Source organism: Numenius arquata, chromosome 1 (genome assembly GCF_964106895.1).
Source record: "Numenius arquata chromosome 1, bNumArq3.hap1.1, whole genome shotgun sequence".
In the NCBI taxonomy this organism is placed as follows: domain Eukaryota; kingdom Metazoa; phylum Chordata; class Aves; order Charadriiformes; family Scolopacidae; genus Numenius; species Numenius arquata.
The window spans coordinates 125,714,724-125,733,013 of NC_133576.1; the positions used below are offsets into that span (position 1 = coordinate 125,714,724).

The window sequence follows — 18,290 nt, forward strand, 5'->3', positions numbered from 1 at the left end:
CTCTCCTCCTCAGCAGGACAGGAGGAGAAAATAAGATGATATGATATATAGCTGTCACAGCTATGTCCCCTCCCAACCTCTTGCCCACCCCCAGCCTAGCAGCTTTCTAGGGAGTTGGAGGCTGGGAAGAAACAAGCAGCTCAACAAGAACACATCTCCTGCACGTTAGAAGACCACCTCCTGCTGCTCCAGCCTAAGGAAGAGGCATCAGGCATTCCCTGTAGCTCAAGAGCTGCAGACGTCCATCCTCCTTCTGGAGCTCTGTCTGAGCCAAAGTTCTCATCTTAGGAGTCCATTGCTCCAACCACAGTTGGGGACTATGCACTGTGGCATGTCACTACCGTTGCTGAGAACGTGTATCCTCTACTGAGCAAAGTTGCTGGTCTTCTGCAAGCTCTTCTGCACAAACTGCTGTGCCAACTGCTGCGTGCATCTGCTGCCTCTGTTAGCTGCACTCAGTACTAGTGATTGAGAGATTACAATTTGCACTCATGAAAACATGCAAGTACTATTTTACATGCTCTAATGTGGTATAATTAATCAGTGGGCATATCACTAAGAAGTTAAATAGTCCACTTACAGATCTGTGAAATGTTGGCCAATATTAGGTAAAATTTTTGTTTTATCCCTGATTTCTGAAATTCACTGACTACCTAAATTCCATAGACTTTGTCGATTTGGCTGTATTAGATACTCTAAATTATTTAGACAGATTTTGTTCAGTCCACAGAAATACCTAGTCAAATGCTACCTATTATTTTATTTTCACTTGGAAATTAGATTACAGAACACAGAACTGACCACCATGCGTTATTGAAAGTGTACAGATAAAAGTATGTCCACACAAAAAGATTATGATCAATTATTCCAATGTAAATTCTACAGGACAAACCTATGTCAAGTGGTAAATATTTTTATGCTTCAGAAGCATCAGCACTTAGATGTACAATAACTATTTTCAAAGTCTTTGTAAAGACTTTTTTCAAAGTCTTTGTAAAATAATGTAAAGTACTGTGTCCACTTTTGGGCCCCCTACCACAGGAAAGACATTGAGGTGCTGGAGCAGGTCCAGAGAAGGGCAACGAAGCTGGTGAGGGGTCTGGAGCACAAGTCTTACGAAGAAAGGCTGAGGGAGCTGGGGTTGTTCAGTCTGGGGAAGAGGAGGCTGAAGGGAGACCTTATCGCTCTCTACAACTACCTGAAAGGAGGCTGTAGAGAGGCGGGGGTCGGTCTCTTCTCCCAAGTTACAGATGATAGGACAAGGGGTAATGGCCTCAAGTTACGCCAGGGGAAGTTCAGGTTAGATATTAGGAAACATTTCTTTACTGAAAGGGTTATCAGGCATTGGAATGGGCTGCCCAGGGAGGTGGTTGAGGCACCATCCCTGGAGGTATTCAAGAGAGGAGTTGACATGGTGCTCGGAGATATGGATTAGTGTTGGGTGGTGTGGTGGTGTGTGGGGGGGGTTGTGTGTGGTGTGTGGGGTTTTTTGTTTTTTTTTTGTTTTTGTTTTTTTTTTTTCATTGGTTGGACTAGATGATCTTAAAGGGTCCCTTCCAACCTAGGTGATTCTGTGATTCTGTGATAATCCTTTTTGAGTTAATCCTTCATTTACATACTCAGCACCGGAATAAAAGTGTTTAAAAACATACTTAAACTTCGTCTACATATTAACAAACTTCTGAGAGTTTTTTGTCTCTGGAATAAAAAGCAGCTGATTTTAAAAACAGCTTTGAATTTATAAATAAATTAGCTACATTCAATTCAGATCTATACTGGGCACTTCCTGAGTTCCACTGGTTTGAAACAGATACTTGACCATTATTTCCAACTACCCTTAGTGATAAGTACATTTGACAGGTAGAGAACTAATATTTGCTTGTTGTAAATAAAATGGAAGGTATTGTCAGCATCTATCCCATCTCCCTACGCTTTACTACTGTGTGTATCCAATAGATAAAAAAAATATAATAGTAATAATAATAAAAACAACAACAACAATCTCATGAAGTTCAACAAGGCCAAATGCAAGGTCCTGTACTTGGGTCAGGGCAATCCCCAGTATCAATATAGGTTGAGGGATGAAGGGATTGAGAGCAGCCCTGCTAAGATGGACGTGGGGGCACTGGTGGCTGAAAAGCTGGACATGAGCCGGCAGTGTGCGCTGGCAGCTCAGAAAGCCAACTATATCCTGGGCTGCATCAAAAGAAGCGTGGCCAGCAGGTTGAGAGAGATGATTCTGTCCCTCTACTCCGCTCTGGTGAAACCCTCCCTGGAGTACTGTATCCTAGATGGTCCAGAGGAGGGCAGTTAAATGTAAATGTTTCCAAAACTGAGGAGAAAAAATTTTTATACAGACTTCAGGAATAGATAGTTTTTGTGATTTTACTTCTTCATATCTGGGAAATCATTTTATCATATTTTGTGCCCATTATAAATAAAATAATGTATGGTTGTTAACTTAAGCAGCAATTGAACTACTTTCTTCATTCCAATGCCCACGTCTTAATTTACAACTTCTGAAAACAAACGTGATGCCTTCATTGAGCTATCAATAATGAATTAGAATGTAGCGATGTATGGGGAATTTTTAAAGATGCCTAGACTCTTTCAAAGCTTAAAGCAAGTATTTGTTGAACAGACTATGAAAACTAATTTTTATAAAGAACATTATTTAAATTTTCTGAAACACTCAAGCAAATGTCCCCAAAAAAAATCCTACACAAGGTCAGAGGCCATCATATTCTAAACGAGATCTTCAAAGGTAAAGAGATTTATCTGCTAACAACATAAAAACATTAGAAAATCATAAAAAGTTCAAGATTCTATAGGAGTCTTTTTTTAAGATATTATGAGCAGTAAAAATGTACATCAAACAGATGCATATGGTGACCCTACAAATATTGGGAGAGGAGGAAAAGAGAACACATAAATACTGCATAATTCATTTTCCTCTATTCAAAATTAAGGTGAAGAATAGACAAGCACCACAAGCTTGATTCAGGCAGGCATCTGCTGACGTTTGAGATGTCTCATTCTGCCTCTAGACACTACTCCAGCAGATCACAGGTCTCATGCAGATTCTGGGTAATATGTGTGAGGCCATGAATATTTGATGGTTTCTTAAATAGTGCTAGAAGCCTAATTTTCCAGAAAACAAATTGAGCCCTTACGACAGCGTCGATTGAAGACGGCATTTTACATCTCTAAAGAAAGTTCTCAGATACAGTGTAGTAAAAAATGGCTATTTTCAAACCAACCAATGAAAAAGTCAAAAGGAAACTAGCCACTCAGTTTTCTAACCCAGGGAAGCTACAGGGTGACTCATAGGAGGAAACTGAAGAATAGCAGGATGCTCAGTTGCAAGGGATTAGCCAGAGATTACCCAGACATTATAAATCAGTCAGGCTGTTGCTAATCCTTAGAGAACAGATTGCTCCTGTAGCTAAACCAGAGGCCTCCTGCATCCATGGAAGTACTGCACACTAAGCACAAGATTTAATTAATATTAGCTTTTTTTGAAAGCATATTATAAACATAATACAGTAAGCATAATAAACAATATATAAATTTTTTGTACCCAGTTGTCCTGTAAAAATAAAGTTGCTCTTGCTAGGAACAGGCCACACTAACTAGGATTTATGCTAACTATGTAAGGCCCCAGTATTGGCCTTTTAAACTTGTTATCAGCTTGTTAGGAGAGCTTGCTGTTTGAACTGAAATTCAGTACCAGGTGTCTCCTTTTGTGATGTGAAGTTGATAATAGCAAACATCTTGGAAGTATGGGCACAGGTTGGAAAGAGAGGGCTGAGAACTATGAACAGCAAGCTGGTGGTCACCTATTGGTCACTGAGGAAGGGCAAGATGAAGAACTGACTGGACTGCTTTTGCTTTAAGACAAGAAGAGGCAATTGAGCAGGAAAGAAAAACAGCCAAGTGATAGAATAAGGTACTTGCTACGGCCTGAAAAATAACCCCACCTAAGCATTACACAGCCTGTGGTTCAGGAACAGAGGTAAAGGGCTGAAAACTCATATGACAGGAGATCTTGGAGATTTCAGATTTGAGGGTAACAGTAGGGGAGAGTAAGTGCTTTGAATCTGCAGTGCTAATGATTAATAATGACAAGGAACTAGCCATCAGCAATGCGTGCTGTTAATGAGTATTAATGTAGCGCAGTTTTGTTTTACTGTTTAAAACTGGCCTCATTTATCAGTCTTCCAAACACTACAATCAAAATCTCTTAATTTTCTGATTGTGTATGTATACACATATGCACCAGTTTCATCTGAGCTCTTAAAAGGAAGGTTTACAGGCCTAAAGATATATTTAACTCTAGCCAGTAAGATATAATGGAAGGTGTCATGCTGAAATATACTGCTTTTACTTACAGGATCACAGACCTAGTTAACAGCAGACCATGTTCAGAGGCCACAGATTTCAACATGAAGATTATTTTGACAAAAACATGATGTATCATACACTTAGCATGGATTAAATGAGAATTTAATCAGAAATTTCAAAACATAATGGCAAATCCTAATGTGCACCTCATGTTGATTCTTTGTATGTGGTTATTTGAGTAAGGGTAAGGTTTTTCTCATTCCAATGTTGTTGTGTACAAGACGTGTTTTTAGGCCACAATGTCTGTGATCTATTACTTATTGCTGAGGAGAAAAATGTCTAGATAGGCACGAGCATGAGGTGAGAGGGAACTTTCCCAAGTATGTGCAGTATCTGCATTTCAAAGAGAATTCGCACACATTACAGCTAAACAGACACCCACAGTAAGAATTCAGTGGTTGAAAAATCAAGCTTTACTATACATGTAAAAAAACCCCACTGAAGTGAACCAACCCAGAATAACAAAGGAAAAAAGGGAGCTATATTGGCTATTGCAAACATTGTAGCAAGGATTTTACTGAAACTGAATTCAAAGCTAGTACCATATTTCAATATTATACAAGAAAAAATTTAGTATTTAAAATCATTAAACATTGCCTTGTGAATATTAGCGAAACAAATAGACTAAATTCAAATCTAAAACATATTAGTGTCCTTCTTGGAAACAAATACAAGGTATTATTAGTCTCATATCTTGTGAGTGCGGTCTCACTCCCATGTGCAGAAAAAAATGTTAGCCTGTTATCTCACATACAGACTTCATCACTATTTGCATACATGTAATATTGTACTTCCCACCTCAAATACATTCAATTCACTTTTTCATTTCTTATATTTCAATATTCAAGATGATTCCTCAGACCTTGATTTTAATGTAGCTACCGGGAAAAAAAAGTTGTATTTTCAAATTAGCTATTTTCCTACCTGATTAAGTTTCTTCCACAGGTTGAGAACAGGAGAGAGTTCAGTAGACCATATTTCTCTGTCAAATTTGCAGCCAGCAGTTACTGACCTGCTCAGGATCCGAAGCTGTGAAATCACCTGAGTGATGAGAATACAAACACAAATGTTGAAGAAAGATAAACAAACATCTTTTAGTAGAAAAATGCAATACAGTAGCGAATACTCTCTGATTTATCTACAGACTATGCTTTTCTGCATACTTAATTACTAATCATGATCTATTCAAAACACAAACAATACCCATATCCAAATATAAAACATACTTGAGCCTCATTCATATTAAGCCCAAAGCAAACAAACAAAAAAAATGCCGTATTTTTCTTATCATTGTCTTTGTTCAACTATAATTTAAAAACTAATGAGGTGTATAATTAATTAAAAAGCCTACAAAATCTACAGACAAAACTCAAACTCTGCCTTTAACTAGAATATGTTACTAAATACATATAGTACCTACCAGGCATCAAAACTACAAGACAATTATAATCCATTCATTCTGATTTCCCATGGATCTCTTACTTACTTAGATATTGATGCTACCTCAAATTATTTAAATGAATATTTATTATACAGAGGAAGCAAGCAATTAAAAGAATAACTGCAAAACTTTCAGAAAGAAGGGGAGCTCCCAGTTCATGAAGTCCAACTGCTTTTTACTGTTAGCAACCCTGGAACTCCACACGTAAACTGTTCAAACATACGTATGCATTTATAAAGAAAGAATGCTGAAGTTAAAATTTTTCAGTGATATTGCAGTCTGTCCTGCATGTAAAACCCCTGGTATTTTTAGGTATTTTAGCTAAATTTTAGTTATTTTTCACAGTGCATTTTTCGCAAGATGTTAAGGGAACAACTTAGTAATTCTCACCTCTTTTGCTTGACTTCAAAGAATTAAACTTGATAATAAAAAAATTATTAATCATTCAGAAGGACTGGACTATTTAATTGTTAGACAGAATGAGGCAGGAAGTCAAGTTGTTTTTGCTGGGTTTCGACTTATTTTCTATTCTTGAAAGATGTGCAATGGTGTAGTGTTTTCTTTTGGTTTTCAATTTCTTTTGCTGAAGCAAAGAGCAGCTTCTCATTTATAAGTTTTGATAGGGATTATGAAGCACACAAGATGACAGTACACAACGATTATTTTAACTTGATAACATTTGCTATAATCTTATTCTTATATTAAATGTCTTAAAAGACAAAAATACATATACATAAAGTATAAATATATAAAATCTAACATATAAACCTATATTTAGAAAAACAAGTTTAAAAATACTTTTATTTAAGCTAAAATAGTACTTTTTCATGAAAAGCTAACTTCTTAATGTTAATTTTGAAAAAAAAAAAAATTCTCTCAGAAATGACAATATAATCTGTTGTCCTATAGAATTATGCATACTCTGTGATTCCAGATCTCAGAAACGATGAAAAAAGGATTTTTATCTCTGTTATATTTAAGGAATTAAAAGCAAAATTAATTCCAAGTCCTAATAAATGGTATTAGTTGCTGAAAGTCATAGTCTATCATAATAAAGTACTGTAGTCATGACCCTGCAACTTGGTTTGCCAAGAGGAACTCCATGTATACCTAAGGAATATCTGGAAGAAGCATCTTGTTGTACAAAAACCTTACTTTTTTTCTTTTCTGAAGTAAACTGCCAGAAAGGAAGGCAAGAAGTTGCAGTCAAGGCAAAGAAGTAGCTGGAATGAAGAGAGCTTTGCCTGGGAACAGGCTATGAGCCAGCTGAGAGCTTACAGGCAGAGATCGGAGGACAAACCAACATGGGTGGTGCTTTAATAGGTGTGTGCTACGGAGTCCTTGATTAAGAAAGTAGAGGAAGCCTTTTTCTGACAGCTTGAAGGAGTCCAGCAATCACAGGCCTTTGTACTCATGGGAGACTTCCATCAATCCAGTGTCTGCCATGAGGGCAATATGACAGGGTGCAAGAAATGAAGATTTCTAGAATTCGTTGAAGACAATTTCTTTAGATCTCCCTTTAGGGGAGGTGCTCTACTGAATCTGCTGCTAATAAACAATGAAGAACTGGTAGAAGATGTGAAGGTTGAGGGCAGCCTTGGCTGCACTGACCATGAGATTGTGGAGATTAAAATCCTGAGAGATGAGAGCAAGGCAAGTAGTAGAATCACAACACTGGACCTCAGGAGAGCAGATTTAACTTAGGGATCTTCTTGGCAGGATCTAATGGAGGGCAAAGGGGGCCAGGAGCCTGGAGGGCAAAGGGGGCCAGGAAAGTTAGTTAATCTTCAAGAACCAATTCCTCAAAGCACAAAGAACAGTCCTTTCTGATGTGCAGAAAGCAAGCATGAGAAGCAAGCCCAAGAGCAAGCACAGCAGATGGATGGAGAAGAATCTAGTGATCCCAAAGTAATCCACAGAAGATGGGAGCAGGGATGGACTACCCAGCAGGGACATAGAGATATTGTTCAATTGTGTTAGGATGGAGCAAGGAAAGCCAAATCTCAGCTGGGTTTGAAACCAGCAATGGGTGTGAAGGCCCACCGGGGCTTCTGCAAGTATTCTGGTAGCTAAAGGGAGGAAAAGAAAATACAAGCCACTGCTCAGTACAGCCTCTGTTATGGAAAATGCCATTTCATCCTCTCATTCTCATTGCTTAATTTTAAACTTTGACAATTTTTTGTATGCTCTAGCTATTGTGTATAGCAGAAAAGATTCTTGTTTAATTTAGCAAAAAATCATTTTCTCTGATTAATGTTTTGATCATTGTATCTTTATCATTCCTGTTATTCTTCCTCTTTTTCACTGTGCACACATGCAAATGTTCTGACAAGCAATACAGATAATAAACACACATTTGTGCCTTCCAGATATCATTCTTTTAGCTATAGTTCTGGCTCTTATAATTTGTTTTTGGATAGTTGCCTGCCATCATTTCCAATGAAATAAAACACTTATATCAAATATACTTTAACTGGTAACTCAATATGCAGTACTTCATACAAACTTGTATATTTATACTACAAAGCTGCAAAAATTTTATATGATTGCTTTTTGAATATGGGGAATGGAAAATATTAAATATTGTATTATTTTTTTAAGTGTCTTCATAGGTATAAACACTTAGCTTCATAGAGTTGAAATTCATTTCAGAAATCGTAACTGCAAGACCAAGTAATTAATGTATTTTCTAACTTTAGCCTATAGGGTGAGTTGTCTATTTCTAATTATCTAATTATAGGATTTTTCGACATAATTTAAATAGGAAATACACTGTCTATCCATTATTTCAGTCTTTGTTCTTCAGTGCATCTGTATCTATTTCTGCTTTGTATATTTTATCAAAGGAACTCAAAGATATTGGGATGTGATTATCAAAAGTTAAGCACTTAAAAGTACTGAATCGAAAGAAATTAAGTTTTAACTCTCAGTGTTCTAGAGTACTGTAACATGCTATGATCTTTATCACAGAATCACAGAATCACAGAATCTTCTTGGTTGGAAGGGACCTTTGAGATCATCGAGACCAATCAACAAAAAGAAAAAAAAAACAAAACCCAAAAAAAACCCAACACCAAACACGAAAACCAAACCAAAACAAACACCCACAACCACACACCACACCCACCCACTACAGGCACTAGAGCATGCCCTGAAGTGCCATGTCTACACGTTTCTTAAATACCTCCAGGGATGGCGACTCCACCACCTCCCTGGGCAGGCTGTTCCAGTGCCTGACCACTCTCTCAGTAAAGTCATTCTTCCTAATATCTAATCTAAACCTCCCCTGCCACAACTTTAGACCATTTCCTTTGGTCCTGTCATTATTCACTTGGGAGAAGAGGCCAACACCCACTTCTCTACAACCTCCTTTCAGGTAGTTGTAGAGGGCAATGAGGTCCCCCCTCAACCTCCTCTTCTCCAAACTAAACATGCCCAGTTCCCTCAGCCTGTCCTCATACGACATGTTCTCTAGACCCCTCACCAGCTTGGTGGCTCTCCTCTGGACACGCTCCAGCACTTCAATGTCCTTCCTGTAGTGAGGGGCCCAGAACTGAACACAGCACTCAAGGTGAGGCCTCACCAGCACCGAGTACAGAGGCACAATCACTTCCCTACTCCTGCTGGCCATGCTATTCCTGATACGGGCCAGGATGCTGTTGGCTTTCTTGGCCACCTGGGCACACTGCTGACTCATGTTAAGCCGGCTGTCTACCAACACCCCCAGGTCCTTTTCTGCTGGGCAGCTCTCCAGCCACTCTTCCCCAAGCCTGTAGCGTTGCCTGGGGTTGTTGTGACCGAAATGCAGGACCTGGCACTTGGCCTTATTGAACCTCATCCCATTGGCCTTGGCCCATTGATCCAACCTGTCCAGGTCCCTCTGTAGAGCCTTCCGACCCTCAAGCAGATCAACACTCTCACCTAGTTTGGTATCATCTGCAAACTTACTGAGGGTACACTCAATCCCCTTATCTAGATCATCAATAAAGATATTAATTAAAGATATCAAATGTTCATGGAAATTCTTCAACTCTTTCCAGTTCATTCCATTTCTTCTCTCAAGTATAACAGATATGATAGTAGCGTAACTTAATACTAACATTTCCACAACAGCACACTGTAAATCAACTGACTGTAATTTTTTAAAATTAATGTGTTGGGCTGAAACTTTGTGTACCGGTGGTTCTTTCAGCCTGAATACCGTTTGAAAATTTTAGCCTACCACAGTCATTCCCCTTCAAGATACAGAGGAAAATGCATTTTAGTCATGTAAAAATACATGAGATGAGGCTGACCTCATTTTTGACAAAGAATGTGTAAAGATTGGGAATGACCTTAATAAAACAACAAGTGGGATATATTTCCCTATTAGAATTACCAGGTGTATCACAAAACTCTCCCAGGTTATGTGATACATTTGCGGTCATTGCATGGAACTGTATTCACCTCTAGGCAAGAGAAACAAGTTTGGAGCTGGAAGGGAAAATGGATTTAAAAGAAAGAGGATTATCAGGGATACATTCCCGGGGGCCATATGAAGGACAAAAATGGCTCTGTAAGGCGGCAGGACAGGAATGAGCACACAGACTGGATGAGAACCTAGAAGGAGACCTAGATTCAGCTGACAAAGGGAATATGATTTGGAATCTGTATTTAAGGAAACAAAATAACTCTTGGGTTGAGCAGGAGCGCTGTACATAGTCACTTAAATCAACCTTAAAACAGACAAGCACAAATTCACCTACCCTTATGAACTTACTTAAAGCTTACTTAAAACTTACTTAAATTACAAAGATTACCACCTTAGCCTCCCTACATAATCAATAGACAGATCTTAAGTGGACTAATTTGTCATTTGAAAGGCCCTCCTATTGAGTACGCAGGAAAACTAAGTTCCTTACACAGGTACCTCAGATAGATGGGTTTATGTTGTGGAAATTAGAATGAGGATTTTAATTTCCTGGACACCTAACTTCAAAACTCAAGAAGAATTCAGGCTCCTCTCACTGCACAGTATATATGATACGATCAGGTCAACTTATAATCAACTTCAGATACTTACTCTAGTACAAGAGTAATCGTGCCTTAAACACAATACTTCTATGACCACAAAGAGAGACTAGACGTGACTAGCACAGATGCAGACAGCTAGGTCTGTTGAATCATATCCTGTCACTCTAGTTTGGAAAGGTACCAAGGTATGTACTTATAATACTAAGGAAACTGAAAATCTAATCATAGTTGTATAATAGAGGGTACTCAAAATAAGAGTACTTTTACAATACCTAACCTTTGAATGCTCGCCTTTGTTATGGCAACATATTCTTTTAATATATTATACAATAAAAGTTCTTACAGTTGTGGAAGTCGAGTCCAAACACACATCTAAATATTCTGAGTAATGATAAGCGTGAAAAAAACCTACCATAAAGCAGGAAAACAGTGCCATTGCTGAAAATATGGGAGGGATGGAAAGAAAGGTAATCAAAATATAAAAGCAATCACCAATAATGGCCTCTTTAAAGCAGGGTGAGAAGTTTATTCAGAACCATGAGTCTTTGTAGAAGTTGCCTGTTTTAAGTAAGGTCAACTAATCATAACAATATTTAGATAAAAAATTCAGCAGAGCAATTTATTTGTGAACAGTGCATCTATGAACAGCATACAGGAACTGCTACTATTTTCTCCATTCTTAGTGAAAAATTCATACACTGTATGGGGTTTTTTTGTGTTGTCAGCACAGAAAGATATAAATTGCATATATTAATAAAGGTGGGGTAGTCAAACTTAAAATGTCAATACTTATTCACCTAGTTATTAAATTAATTGCGCATTGCAGCTTTTTAATCTACTGCATACTTTATGGGTTTCTGTGGATATATGCTACTATGATATTGACCAACACATTATAGTAAAAAAACCACACATTTAGAGAAATTAAGAGACATAATGAACAGAATGGAAACCAATAAAGATAATGAATGATCCTATGTGGCTTCATATGGATCTACTAGAAAGTCATGTTTGACCTTAAAATTAAAATAAAAATTCACGGAAAAATAAAAATGAGGAAATGTCAAGATTTTAACTTTTCCTTCACTGGAACTTAGATAAAACCACATTTCTAGGAATACAAAATATTTTTCTGTTCTTTACGCATGCACAAGATGAGGAAAAAAGTCTTGCCTTCAGTCATTCACAGCTATTGCAAAAACTGCTACTTCACAAATTTAATATATAGTAAACACAGGCTACTAAGTCTTCCATTTATTTCATAAGCAATCTATCCTACAAATCACAAAGCAAAATGAAATTTTAGACACAGCATTACAATTTGAAAATGAAGAAAGTAATAAAGTAAAAAATACATTGTGAAATTCTATGCCACTGAATTAAAAAAATTAAAAGAATCTAGGATCAATCATTTCTGAAGTAGTTATGATTACTATTCTAAGAGTACAAAACAGAAAATATTTGCTAGTCAGATAACTGCTATTTTTTTTCACGACTAAGGAACAAATAAAAGGATTTTTGTTTTTGTACAAAATGCTAACAAACTCCTTTCAATAAATCTATAGACAACATCAAAGCAGAGACTCTACTGCCATCTACCAGTTTTAAAAAGATGTGGTCTTAGCACAGAAACCATTTCTATGTTTTATCTCCCTGAATGAAACAATATATCCCTTTACACAGCTGTTCAAGGAGATATTTCTGTTTTTATAAGACTTTACAGCTCAAACTAAATTATGAAGTTATAAAATAGTCATTTTTTGGTAAATACTGGGAAAGTAGTAAGTCAGTACAACGCAACATTGTCTTCATTGTGTCAAGAGAGGGAATGGGTTTCAGTTTGATATGCCTCCAGACACAACTACATGCTTCCATACTGTTCCTTATGGTTTGGCTGCAGTCACCCACGTGGCTGAGGAAGTAGCCTAAGACTGAGCTGCCGTTGAAACCTCTCAGACTTCCAGTCTCCCTGTGTCCCTTACCCACTCTACAAGAACAGGGTCCATGGAGGCTGTTAGGATGAATGCCATTCATAACCAAATCATTCATACTGCATGTGGATGAGTAAGAAACAGTGTAGGTCTACGCTTGCTCGTTTGTTGTTTCCTCAGGGCCACCTCAAAGCTGCGCTTTCACTCAATAAGGATGTGAAGCAAGACTGGACTCAATATAGAGACACGTCTTCTTAATCAAAATGCAAAGCAAATGAAGGAAAGACATCGACACCACCTATATCTTCCTTTACGCAGAATAGGATCATATACCTTTGATGCCAGAAAGGTCCTCCGCAGAGCAGGGATTCAGTGGAGAAAAAAAGAACATCAGCAGGATGCTACAGATGGACAGCACAAGCCCACTGCTGACCCAGCGAATATTCTAGTTGCACCTTCTCCCGAAGAATAAATAAGGGGTTTACGCTGTAGAGGTGGCTGACCTTAGCTAATTAACACACCCTGACAAAATTTAAGAAAACTAGAAAATTGCAGCCTGTTATTAGGAGAGAACAAACTTCTCAAATGCAGAGCACCAATGTATTCTCATATACATAGCATAAATCCTATGGGAATTAATAAGGCTGCTTGAAGCACTGCATTCATTCACTGCAGTGGTAAAGAGCTGTGTTTTCTGTTAGAGCACAGTACTGCAGCTTCCACTCCATAATGTGGCACAGCACATTTCTTTCATGCAGCACCACAGGTATACTGAATATTCCCCATATTATAAAAATTATTGTTAAGTACTCATATCACTCAATTGCAGGGTAATAACAAATACAGTTTGGCATTACTCATCAGTTTCTGCTAGAGCCTATTAGTCATGTATTTGTGATGTGGGATGCATGTCAGTAATTATATGCTCTGCACAGCTGATACAAGGGTTATATAAATGCTAAATTATTTTAAGAAAACAGATTTATGTTTAACCTAACATCTATAGTAATCACATAACAAGTTCAAGAATAATTTTGATTGCATTATTTTCAATAATTATACCCATATTACTCTATGTGACATGATTAGAATTATGGATGAGCAGTAGATATAAAATTAGGCACCAGTGCCCAGATTCCCGTTGAGCTAGATTTTGAAAGAGAAAATTTAGTCTGTTGACGAACATGTAAGAAACTACAGCTATCATTATATTACAATTGCACCTTGGAAAACTACACACCACAGCCCCACTATTCTATATACAGTAGAAACACTGCAGTCAGATCTATGACTGTAATTTAATTGGGTGGACATACTCACCCTAACTTTACTTTAGCTGACTTGGGGAATAACAGCAGCGGAGGCTCGGTGCATACTCTCAAGCATGATCCAGCAACCTAAGAGTTTCAGGTGTCCTTGCACACCCTCCCCTACACATGCTGTCTCTCTTGCTGTCGTTAACAAGGTAAAATCAGCACTGGAACTGTACTATGATCATACACCTGACCAGCTTTAGGGAGACAGAGAGTAATTTTAATCTAAGTAAACAACATATGCAAGGAATGGTTGGAAGAGGTACAGAATCAGCCAGTGACTTGCTGAAAATAAGAGCAGGACAGTAATTAAATTAAAAAAAAAAGAACCCAAAGATAAAATGCTGTTTTACTGAGGTGAATGAGATCATTGCAATTACATTTAATGAGGCAAGCTTCACTTCATGTTTCCCGATCCTGGTTCTTACTTGTTTACCTTACCTGATTGCCCTACACTGTTTTACATTATTATTTTATTACTTATTTTAACTCAACAAGTATTCATCACAAAAAAAAAAAAAAAAAACTATAAAGATAATTGGGTTTTTCTACAAAATTTCTAAGTTTCAAGCTCAGACAGATGAGCAACAGTAATTATTTTAAATGAGTACTATATTTAGCAGCTACACTAGGGTATGATGAGCTATTCCTTTTGACTTCTAATGGATTTCATTAAAGAAATTGTTTCTCTTTAAGCAATCACATCTATAAAAAGCATGTATTCAGTGTGAAATTTCTGTACTGGTGTAGTTTCTGTGGAGTACTCGGGCATCATGCTTTTTGCTTCATTTTGTAAACTTGACTTTGTTCAGATATCATAATTTACTTAAGTCATCCTGATGTAATGTGTAAACATTGTGTCTGTATGTTGAGTTTCTGCTAGAACAAACTCTTAAATTTTCAAATGATTCAGCTGCCATTCATGACGAGTATGGAATGTCACAATATGAATATACGAAAATAAGTATGAATACAGACACAGACCATTTCTACACGCTTTTAAATACTCTATAACAATGTGCATTCTAGCCCTGTACACATCCAAGTTAATATTTATAGCAGTGATCTGCAAGATAACATTTTTTCTGAGTATAAGAAATAAAACACAAGCTTTATGCTATGTCAAAGAACTGCATCAACAAATTTTTCATGGGAATTATAACTTAAAAGCTTGAATAAACTTCATGAGAGACCTGCTAGCTTATAAAGTTTTAACTCGAAGAGTTACCTTTCAGTCACAGAAGCCCTTTTAACATCATAAGTTGTAACTCTATATCTTTATATTTCAAAATGTATGTGAAAAAGCTGTATTATTAATGATGACATTACTGTAGGAAATTTCTGAAGTGCTGGTTGCCAACATTGCAAATGCAGACAGGAATTATTATTTACTTTATATATATGTGGAGGATAGGCCTGAGGTAAACTGCAAAGTTAAGATTTTGGACTTTATGAAAGCAGACACTGCTTTATTCAGTGAACTATAGACAGATAAGAGTAGCCTCACATTCACAAGCCCTGGTCCTCATGGGGTACATCAGCCACCCCGATATCTGTTGGAGGGCCAACACAGCAGGGCATAAACAATCCAGGAGGTTCCTGGAATGCATCGATGGTAACTTCCTTCTCTAAGTGACAGAGGAGCCAACGAGGAGAGGTCCCATGCTGGACCTTGTTCTCATCAACATGAAGGGGCTGGTGGGGATTGTGAAGCTCAAGGGCAGCCTTGGCTGCAGTGACCAGGAAACAGGGAGTTAAAATCCTTAGGGCAGCAAGGAGGCCGCACAGCAAGCTTACTACCCTGAACTTCAGGAGAGAAGACTTTGGCCTCTTCAGGGATCTGCTTGGCAGAGTATCATGGGATAAAGCCCTGGAGGGAAGAGGCACCCAAGGATCACCTCCTCCAAGCTCAGGAGCGATGCATCCCAACAAAGAGGAAATTGGGCAAAAAAGCCCCAGGAGTCCTGCATGGATGAACAAGGAGCTCTTGGACAAACTCAAATGCAGAAAGAAAGCCTACAAAGGGTGGAAGCAAGGACAGTCAGCCTGGGAGGAATATAGAGAAATTGTCTGAGCAGTCAGGGATCATGTTCAGAAAGCTAAAGCCCTGACAGAATTACATCTGGCTGGAGACGTCAAGGGCAACAAGAAAAGCTTCTATAGGTACATCAGTGACATAAGGAAAACTAGGGGAAATGTACGGCCTTTCCAGAAGCAAACGGGAGACCTGGTCACCTGGGATATCTCAGTACTGGGGCCTGTTCTGTTTAATATCTTTACCAATGCTCTGGACAAGGGGATCAAGTGCACCCTCAGTAAGTTTGCAGATGTCACAGAAAAAAAGAAGGCAATCAGGAACAGTCAACATGGCTTTACCAAGAGCAAACAATGCTTGACCAGCCTGATTGCCTTCTGTGATGAAATGACTATGTAAATGAGGGAAGAGTGGGGGATACTGCTAATAAGGCTTTTGACATCATCTTTGATCATATGCCTATTTTGGAAACTGAGAAAGAGTAGACTTCAAGTATGATCTTGAAGAATGGCCTGGGTGAGAAACTCACTGAATTGCTGGAGTCAAATTGTAGTGATCAAGGGCTGGACACCTGGCTGGCAACTACAGAGAAGGAAATCAGGGTTTGATACTGGGGCTCATACTACTCAATTTCTCCATGAACAACTTGGACAATGGCACACAATGCACACAGACAAAGCCATAGACAGTTTGGGCAACAGTTCCACTTAGAGAATGAGGTTGGACTACACGAACTCCAGAGATCCCTTCTAAACCAGTATCTCTATAATTATGTGATCTAAGAAAACCTTATAATTAGGATTCCAATCCTTTCACGCCACCTTACAATTGGTGTGCGTGGCTTTTCTTGTTTCTCATGCATTAATTTTACCTTAAGATGGCATTTACATTTTTAACTTAAGTTTCTTTAAAAAAATTTTCTTAATCTCAAACTGCTCTCTTGAAAAGTTCCTGTTAGTGGGCAAGTAACAGGTCAGTCTCACAAGCATGGTCTCTTCCATTAGTGTGAATGATGGCCTTGCCTAAGGCCACACAATTAGTTGTGGGAACAATTCACCTGCTTTAGCAACTGAATAAAATAAAACTGGTAAAAAACAAATTAAATTTGAAATGTGTTGGTCTTTGACTCCCCCAGAAAACAAAACAAGCAAAAAATTCTGTTTACTACTTAATAAAATCCCTTTTTAATTTCTTAGCATTTCTAAGAAAATTATCACCATCTTTGAGTCAAGCACTATAACCTGAATGCCTTAAGACGCTTGAATTTTCATTTCTTCTTCCTGAACTCTTCAATTTTTAACTGAATACTTAGATATGAAATGAAAGTGTGATAACTGTATTTAGATTGTTACAACACTCAATGCAGAAATGGGAGAAACAACTATGCTTCAATTCCTGTCACAATGAATATCTAATTTTTTTAATAGTCCAGCTTTCAGTAGAAGAGACATTCCCATGTCTGTGTAACCAACAACTTGGTAGTTGTAGCAGTTTTTCATGTCTTAAATGGTCATTAAAATGTTCATTATACAATTTTTAGAAATGCTGTTGACATTATTACAGAGCTTGATCCAAAGTTCAATGGAAAGAAATAGGTACTTCCAAAAGGTGATTCACCCCTTTACTTTCAATACCTATCTAAGAATGGCACAAATTACTACCTGTAGCTGCTTGTCTTTCTTTAGCATCAAAAAAAAGGATAACTTGTTAGGATGAGCTGGCTAATATTCACAATTCAAGTTAGATAAGGTGAATTACACTGTGGCTTCTTTTTTTAACTTCAATTGGCTTTGAATCAGGCTTATCACGTTTTTCTATCACAGTACCTAGACATTTAAAAGGAAAACAAACTCACAACTGCAGAATGAGCAGAAACAGGTGAGGAGGAAGAAGTTCCATCTGGGAGGCATGTGGGCTAGCTGAGCCTGACTCATGGATCAGAATCAGTGCTATGCAGAGGAAGTGGCATGTGACCATGGACATGGGGGCCCAGGTGGTGTTCTCCCCAATTCTGCTAGTGGATGCACGTGACCAAGAGCTGGGACACTGCAGACATGACTTTGGCTCTTATGGCTGTGACACCTTGTTTGAGAGAGATTGATAGCTAGAATCCATATGACAAAGCGTAACAAGAGTATCCGCCAACAGGCTTG

General features: G+C 37.9%; 1 protein-coding gene across 1 annotated transcript in view; it reads right to left on the reverse strand.

Annotated features, from left to right (window-relative positions):
• The window catches only part of DYNC2H1 (dynein cytoplasmic 2 heavy chain 1), a 180,898-nt gene that overhangs the window by 34,237 nt on the left and 128,371 nt on the right, over positions 1-18,290 (reverse strand). Inside the window, exon 83 of the mRNA XM_074153785.1 lies at positions 5,329-5,445. Within this exon, the coding sequence (XP_074009886.1) occupies positions 5,329-5,445 (117 nt within the window). The remainder of the gene's footprint in view (positions 1-5,328; positions 5,446-18,290) is intronic.